We start from the raw sequence: 8,668 nt of genomic DNA on the forward strand, positions 1-8,668 counted from the left end.
TGTTTTATTCAGTCTGGGATCCCTGGCTATGGATGGTACCAACCAAATTCAGGGTAAGTTTTCCTTCTTCAGTTCATCCTGTTTGGAATCCCCTCACAGTAGATTCTGGATGCATTTCCTATGAGATTCTAAACCCAGTGAAGTTGACGAAGGTTAGCCATCACAGCTACACAGTGAGCTCAAAGCCTGCCTGGGATGCAGTGTGAGACCCTGTGTAAGAAAAGAAAAAAAATGAGATCTGGGCTTCATGGTTCACAATCTAAATTATGGGTCTGGGAATAGACCTGGGTATTTTGGAACAATATTTGTGGTTATTGATGTCAGTGATCAAAGCAGCACACATGGTGGAGAAGGGTCTTAGATGGGCGTTTTAAGAATTTTAAGAAAGTAAAGTTTGACATGCTGTCAATCCTGAGCTTTTATGCTGATAAATTGTTCTCACTCTGGGGTGTAGTCTCAGATGGAAGATTTAGTAAGCAATTTATACAACAAAAGTCTCTGGATGGTTGTTATCTGAAAATTCTCCAACCTGGTTTCTTCTTGCCAGAAATAATGGAATCCATATTCTTACTTAAACATAGACATTTTTATATTTGATATTGGGGCTTACTTGGTGTTTTGGGAAAAGCCAAAAAACTAAGCTTGAGACATCATGCTAGAAACAGAATCCACACTCCCATCAACACCAGGATCCACACAAATTCCCCGGGACCCAGGTACCCTGATCACACCACAGGTGCCCCAGTGCTGGTCACTGTAACTTGGAAAACTGTCCCTGCTGCTCCTGGAAACTGTATATGACAATGGCATCCTTGCCAAAATGTATTCTCTGCAGCTTCGGGTTTTCCTTGTCAACTTTTGCTGGGTTAAGCTCCAGCATGTGGTCCAGCATATTCTTCAGCTTGTGGAGCTGGGAACCCATTCTATTCCCAACTGCAGGATGTGGGGAAGTGATGGAGAGACTTGGGCTTTGCCTCCCTGCTAGACTCTCAGTGGGGTATTCCCTAATGCACCAAGAGAGTCAAGTGCTGGGATAGGTGGCCAAAGGGTGAAAGTAGAATGAGGAAAGTCAATTTCTGGAGAAATTGTCTGCACATAAATATATCATTTTTCATACACGAGAAAAATGGCCAAGAGTACACAGTATTATGAGGTCCTAGGAAACCTCTGATGACTAAACATTAGGCAAATTTTTAAGTCTGGTACAGGTGTATAGTAGGATCAGCAAATAAGAAGAGATGTGTGGGGCCGGGTGGTGGTGGCGCACGCCTTTAATCCCAGCACTCAGGAGGCAGAGGCAGGGTGGATCTCTGTGAGTTTGAGGCCAGCCTGGTCTACAAGAGCTAGTTCCAGGACAGGCTCCAAAGCTATGGAGAAACCCTGTCTCGAAAATCAAAAAAAAAAAAAAAAAAAAAAAAGAGATGTGTGGGCAGGAAGAGGACCCAATGCCCTCATGAAGCTGCCCCTTTAGCTGGCATCCCTCTGATTCTTAACTGATAAGAATCCCCAAAAATTGTCAATATGAAATTTCTATCCTTCTCACAAATGCTTTACAAAAAGCTAGTGTTGGCTGGGTCATGGTGGTGCACGCCTTTAATCCCAGCACTCTGAAGGCAGAGGCAGGTAGATCTCTGTGAGTTCAAGGCCAGCGTGGTCTACAAGAGCTAGTTCCAGGACAGGCACCAAAGCTACAGAGAAACCTGTCTCAAAAAGAAAAAAAAAAGGAAAGAAAGAAAAGAAAGAAAGAAAGAAAGAAACCAAAAAGCTAGTGTTAATACACATGGTCCCAGATTGGGTAAGCATGCATGTACATGTCAACAAAATATGAAATAGGCATATTTCAGCGAGGGATTGGAATTTCTCTGCAAGACAAAAACCCTCAGAAAGCAACCCCTTTCCTACCTCTGCTCATCTTCTTCCTCATCACAGTGGCAGCCACAGCTCCAGTGACCACAACCCCAAGGGGAATCAGACCAGCAGCGATTCCCACAATGGGGATGGTGGGCTGAGGTGTCTCTAGGAAAGGAAGAGTGAAGGGCTGATGTCAGCTTTCAGCCCTGACCCTGTTCAGGTATTCAGACTTGATTCTAGTTTCTCTGGGAACAGATTCTATGCCTATTCTCCTCCTTACCCCATTTCAGAGTGAGGGGCTCAGGCAGCCCCTCATGCTGCACATGGCATGTGTATCTCTGCTCCTCCCCAGAAGGCACCACCACAGCTGCCCACTTCTGGAAGGTTCCATCCCCTGCAGGTCTGGTCTCCACCAACTCCATGTCCTGGGTCAGGTCCTCCCCATCTCTTTGCCAGGTCAGGGTGATCTCCGAAGGATAGAAACCCAGAGCCCAGCACCTCAGGGTGACGTCCCCTTCAGGTCTGGGGTAATGAGTCACATGTGCCTTTGGGGGATCTGAGAGGAAGATTTGGAAAGTTCATGCATTTTTTGTTTTTACTAAAATAATGCACTTGTACTCACGTGACCATCTGGCACTGCATAGGAGAACTGGCGTGGAAGAGGAGTACCAACAGAGTAGCCCAGATTCAGCATCTGGAAATTTATTCCTTGGCAAATTCTACAATGAGATTACACCAGCCCAAGAGACTCCAGGTCTTCCACTGGCAAAAATGGACTTGGGTTCCTGACTGGGTGGGGGCAGAGAGATTCAGCATCACCAGAGTCAGGCTCCAAAGACACCGGGAAATCCTCTTCCCCTTTGGGAAGCACTTCCCCTTTCCAATGACAAAGAGAGGCAATATTTCAGTTGATCCCATTTTCCTCCTTTCATGGGAGATTTGAACCCAAGACAGTCCAAGGGTAGTGCCCATAGTCCCTTAGGCTCCATCGTACCTATGCGCAACAGTATCTCCTTGCCTATCTCCAGAAAGCTGAGGAGGGTCCGCACACAATCCACTTCAAGGAAAGCTCGGAGGAACTCTGCCCGAACAGTCTTCTTCCAGCTTTGCACGGTGATCTGACGCGCTGAGTCAGCCACCTTCCACGTTTTCAGGTCGTCGGTCAGAGCAATGTAATCCTGACCATCATAGGCGTGCCGACTGTACCCTCGGAGGAAGCGCCTATCCGGCCCAATGACACAGCCATCCAAGCACTGCAAAGTGTGAGAGACTGGCCCCGCCCCCGCAGTTAGCTCTGCCCACCTTGCCCCGAGACCCGCAATGGGATTTGGATCTAAAACTGAACCACAAAATCTTAGTCGCAGTTCTCAACTCCCGAGTTGAGGATCTCCGTTGGTCCTGCAACCTCTAGGCTAAATCTAGGTCCCGGGGACACTGAGAAACTAGAGCGGGCATGGGATCTTGGATGGGCCGTGAACTCACCGTTCTGGCTCTGGTTATGTTCTTGGATAATGGCCGGTAGGAGAACTGGGGCAAAATGTTGGATGGTCTTGATTGACAGTGTCCATTGTTTCCAATACTCTGGCGGCATCTTCTCCACCCATGGAGCCCTTGGCTCCAATCTCTGACTCTGCCCGTCGCTGTCAAAGTACACAACCTGCGTGTCATCCACGAAGCCAACAAGGATGTACCGGGGCTCCAGGCCAGGTCTGGACACGGCGAAGTCAAGTAAGTTTAGTGAGTGTGACCCTGGGGACAACGTTAACGTTAAGAACCCAATGCTCCTTCCTTTTCAGGGGTAGCAGGTGCAGGGAGGTGAACAAGGTGTGGGGATGGAGACCCTAGGGACAGGGATCACCCAGCCACCAGAGCCCTTTCCAGGTTTCCTCACACTTCTCCCAGCAGAGATCATTTCCTTCTGGACCCTGTACTCACTGGTTTGTGTCAGAGTTGGATCCAGGGCAACCAAGAGCAGCAGGAGGAAGCCTTGGGGAGCTGGGGCTCCCATCGTTGCTGTTTCAAAGGCCTGGAGAAATTAGGTCCTTGTTCCTTCTCTGTGGATTTTATAGCACTGTGAATGTGTGGGAAGAGACCGCAGTGACTCTGATTGGCTTTCTCCAGAAGCATACAATGGGAGAAAGAATACTTGTTTAAGGCACAAGAACCAGGCAGCTGACCAAGGAAGTGAGCTGGAGAAATTTCCATCAAGGCTTATGGAAATTCCCAGCTCTTGGATTCCCCACTCTGAAAGTTAAAACCTGAGATCAGGAACCTTACTGCTACCTCCATCCTCCTGTACCTAGTGCTGTTTATCAGTGTCTCCCTAGGTCCCATCTAGGAGCTGTAATGGGCAGAAATTCTCAGTGTTTTAGATTTAGGATCTCTATATGGCTTTGCAAAATAGATCCTCAGCAAGATTTTATGTAGGTTACATTGATCAGCATTTACATAGTAAAAAAATAAAATATAGGCCATGTGATGGTTTGAATAAGAATGCCCCCCCATATATAGTACGACTAATAAAAACCCAAAGACAGATACTGGGATTCAACCTGAATATCAGAAAAGCAAAGCAACCAATCACTGACTCTTGCCTCTACATCGGATCAAAATAACAAATCTGCCTCCACAAATCCTCAGAATGAAACTGAGCCTGAGACCTATCTCCTCCCTTCTTATATTCCACTTTATATTCATCTCTACTGCTGGGATTAAAGGTGTGCACCACCACCGCTCAGCCTCTATGGCTAACTAGTGTGGCTGCTGGGGTTAAAGATGTATGTCACCACTGCCTGGCCTGTGTCGCTGACTAGTGTGGCTCTTTTACACTGACCTTCAGGAAAGCTTTATTTATTAAAATACAAATGAAATATCACTATGTTTCCTTTTTTTGTCTAAAATAAAAAGAATGCTATAACTAATATAAAAAAACTATAAGCAATAAGTACAATAACTATATACAATATATACAGGCAATAAATACATCAGCAATGTCTAGTCTATTTGCATTTGAAAAATTCATAGAAAATACTCCATATCTATCCTATCTTGGAGAGCCCAAAGTCTTGTACCTAACTTACTTTCTATCATAACTTGTTTTCTGCACCTGGAAAACAAGGAAAACTATAACTATCTAGTCTTCAACTTCCTCAGAGACCCAAGAAGGAAATATATTAACTGAGTAAGCAGGGAGTACAAATGAGCGATTTCCAAAAAATGTGAGAAATGACAGAAACAGCTGGCTGCCTGGACAGTCAATCAAAGTTCCTTTGCAATGTTGGGGAATCCATTTTTGGCCTACAGGCCTAGCATATTTTACAGAGTTTGCTGTGAAGCGGGTATTCTGAGGTGCTGTCCTTCCTTGTCTTGACAATGTTTGGCAGTCGCTTTCTTTTGTGTCCTGCTTGTCCAATTAGGACAGCACACTGTCAGCAGTTGAGGAAAGGCTGTTTTCTTGTCCACTGGCTGATTTTTGCCACATAGAAAGCAAACTCCATGTGAAGTTTCTTCAACGCCCATTATCTTCTCTGAAGTAGATTGGTGCTGCCAGGAGCAGACATGTCTCATTGTTATATTTAAAAAAAGAACCTATGCTATTAAAATATCTTAAATGCCATATTCTGTAGATCTCTGAAGTGTCTGAAGATGACCTATCTATCTAAAATATATCTTTGTTTGACCTTGGACACATACCTAAGTTCAATTATAATAGGTGATTAACTACTAAACTACATTTCCTTATTTTCCTAAACAGTTGGCAATAATATTTCTAAGGCTTTCCTCTTGGCCATAACCAATAATGACTTGTAACTAATTCCCCTAAACAATAAGAAATATTCATAATCCAATGAAAAACCAAAAACCACCCACTCACCTCATGGGAATGAGAATGTTGTATTCTTAAATTTACTTCCTGCTGTCTGGGGCAACAAGACCTTTAGGGGATCCTGAAAAGAAAAATTTTGGTTAATTGTCAAGTCCTGGGAGAGGTAGCTGTTTCATTTGTTGTCCATTCTCTGTGTAATGGGAAAGTGAAGGACTTGTCTCAGTCCTGGTAAGAGTAGTCTGTGAGGCTGGATCATCTCAGCTAGCCACCTCGAAATTGTTCTGAGCACTTTGTAGTCCAAAGTTGATCTTTAGGTGGTGTTTTTCAGCTTAGTGATGTTATCACAGTCTTGGAGGAATCATCATTGTAGTGCCCCCTTCTTCTTTTGGAGATTTCAAAAGTTGCTTTTAGGCATGTTCATGGTTCACTGTAGAAAACTAATAGAGACTCAAACCCAAAATCATGTACAGGAAGGTAGATAAAACTTTTTTCTAGAATGAGTACTCTATATGACCATTAATATCATGACAAAAAGTTCAATATATATATATATGCATTAAACTTATAAAATTTATACATCAAGAAAAGTTGTTAAAGAATCAATATAAAGCCAAAGGATTATGAGATTATTGGCAATAAAATAGTCCTTAAATTTTTATTTTTCTTCTGTCCCATATCAGGTGGTTCTTCTGATGTGGAACAGATTTTGGATTTTACTTTAATAAGCATGCTTGAAGTTAGAGAAGGAGAGAGTCACACTCTAACTCCAAGGCCAATTTTAATCTTTAATTGTATTGGGAGCTACAAAATGACCATTTGTTGCAGTCGGCAAATGAGAGATACCTCAACAGCTAACAGCAATTCCTCTTGCCTCTTCCAGAGGACCCAGTTTAATTCCCAGTACCCACATGACAGCTCGCAACTATCTGTAAATCCAGTTCCAGGGGATCTGATACCTTCACACCAATACATATAAAATAAAGTTAAATAAATCATAAAAATTTCTTTTAAAAAGACCATTTGTTTATATGTCTGTAGAGAACAGCAGAAACAAACAATTGGGAAGATATATGAAATCCTGTTGGATATCCTGTTGGAAATGTGATTGATATGCCAAAATGCCAATTTACTCTTTTTCTTGAGAAACTTTTTATGGATGATTTGTCCTTTTTCTTTAGATATCTCATTTGTCCAATGGTCTTCAGATTCCTTAGCTGGATGACTTTATTCTCCTGAAAAGACAAAAACAAAGCCCTTCCCAAACCCTAATTTTGGGGAGATTCTCTTTTGGCAAGTTATATCTGATCAAATGAAAAGCATTGTTAGTTTTATAGGTTAGTTTAGATTAAATGACCATAGTGCTTAATGAACTAAATTAAGAGGTGTTTCTTGTTCAAATCGAATCTTTATCAATTTTGATGATATCCATAGCTTTTCTTCTTCTGTGGAAACAAAAGCAAAACCCCTTCCCCAAAGTGGCACATGTGCTGGTTTCTATTCTGAGGTCAGTACATCTTTAAAGTATATTGACTGATGTAATTCTGTAGTTTTTTCAACTATCCAATGTCTCTCCACAGCTGTTTCTTGGCACTCTCTGTTGAAGAGACTCTTTTCTTCAGGATAGGCTGTAGCAGTGTAGGTTTAACTATTGATGATGATGATGATGATGATGATGATGTATATATGTGAGGTATGTGGATGCACATGTCATGGTGCATTTGTGAAGGTCAGAGGATAACTTCATGGAACCAGTTTTCTCCTTTCACCTTTACATGAGTTCTGTGGGTTGAACTCTTATCTCCAAGTTTGATGGCATCTGACCAGTCCAAGTAGGCTAGTTCTGTCAAACAGTATTTTCCTTGAGACTAACATCTTAGAATGTAGCAGAATTCACTCCAAACATTTCCTACTCCACCAAAGATACAGAAAAGATGTGAACTCAAGGGGTTGATTTAATTAAGTTAAATTTTATTGCTTAAAGAGGCACACCCATGTAATCTTCAGCACTTGGGAGGCAGAAGCAGGAAGACCAGGAGTTCAAGTCCAGTTTCAGCTACATATGAAGTCTGAGGCCAGCCTGGTAACACAAGACTATCTTAGATAAGGAAACACACACAAAGAAAATACAATTTTAATTGGAAGCTGTTCTTTATCTTGCGATTAATAAGTGGAAGGTGTGTGTGTGTGTGACTAGTAACTTATTATAATTCAGTTCCACAGCTTAACTCTTGTCAAGATACCAACAGATTCACTGTTACACACGTTACTGTTACACTGTGAGCACATAACATGAACTATAAAGGTAGTTTGACATTTTATCCCCTTAACAGTGCCTTAGTGACTTCAAGAGGCCCATGCTTCAACAGCTGCTGTTCTGAGTCAGGTGTGGCACTAGTCACTATTTTCAGCACTTAGGAGCCTGAAGCTGGAGGACTGCTATGAGCTGAGAACAACCCAGCATGTGTAGAAGCTGCTGAGCCTCTTTCTAAAGGATGAGGGTTGGGAGAATGCGAATGTTTGGAGACAGTAAACTATTTTCAGAAGAACTCAGTGAACTTATAGAACATACAATTGACAAGGGACAAACCCTCTTGAACCCACAGGATGAATCCATTTGTAAATGGTTTGAAATTGTAGATGATGGGGCTGGACAGATTGCTCAGTGGTTAAGAGTTTTGCCTGCCCTTCCAAAGGTCCTTAGTTTAATTCCCAGCAACCACATGTGTTCACAACCATCTGTAATGAGATTTAGTGCTCTCTTCTGACCTGCAGGGATACATGCAGGCAGAACACTGACTACATAATAAATAAATAAAATCTTAAAAAAAAGAAACAAAAAAAGAAATTGTAGATGACGAAAGCATGCGGCAAAAGAGTCTGTCTATGATGCTGACAGGCTTCCTCCTACATAAGCAGGTAAGGAAACAGAGGGAGAAGACCAAAGGTTTTTGTGATTGGAGAGATTAGGCAGTTTGGTGATAAACCCCTCAC

The 8,668-nt window shown here is 42.6% G+C and overlaps 1 protein-coding gene across 1 annotated transcript; it reads right to left on the reverse strand.

The window, feature by feature from the left end:
- Positions 1-751: 751 nt before the first annotated feature.
- Positions 752-3,859, reverse strand: LOC126494248 (patr class I histocompatibility antigen, A-126 alpha chain-like). Its single transcript, XM_050131505.1, has 6 exons — positions 3,787-3,859; positions 3,334-3,600; positions 2,846-3,121; positions 2,132-2,407; positions 1,892-2,016; positions 752-775 (listed from the first exon to the last, which is right to left on the reverse strand). Exons 1-6 carry the CDS (start codon positions 3,857-3,859, stop codon positions 752-754), a joined length of 1,041 nt encoding a protein of 346 aa, XP_049987462.1.
- Between the last annotated feature and the right edge of the window lie 4,809 nt (positions 3,860-8,668).

This window comes from Alexandromys fortis, unplaced genomic scaffold (genome assembly GCF_014885135.2).
Source record: "Alexandromys fortis isolate MF-2015 unplaced genomic scaffold, M_Fortis_MF-2015_v1.1 scaffold_372, whole genome shotgun sequence".
NCBI classification, from domain to species: Eukaryota; Metazoa; Chordata; class Mammalia; order Rodentia; family Cricetidae; genus Alexandromys; species Alexandromys fortis.

Coding starts and splice junctions, on each gene's coding strand:
- LOC126494248 (XM_050131505.1), bottom strand. CDS start 3,859: ATGGGAGCCCCAGCTCCCCAAGGCTTCCTCCTGCTGCTCTTGGTTGCC. Junction 3,122..3,333: donor ACATAACCAGAGCCAGAACG/GTGAGTTCACGG, acceptor GGGCGGGGCCAG/TCTCTCACACTTTGCAGTGC. Junction 776..1,891: donor TGAGCAGAGGTAGGAAAGGG/GTTGCTTTCTGA, acceptor CAGGAGCAGCAG/GGACAGTTTTCCAAGTTACA.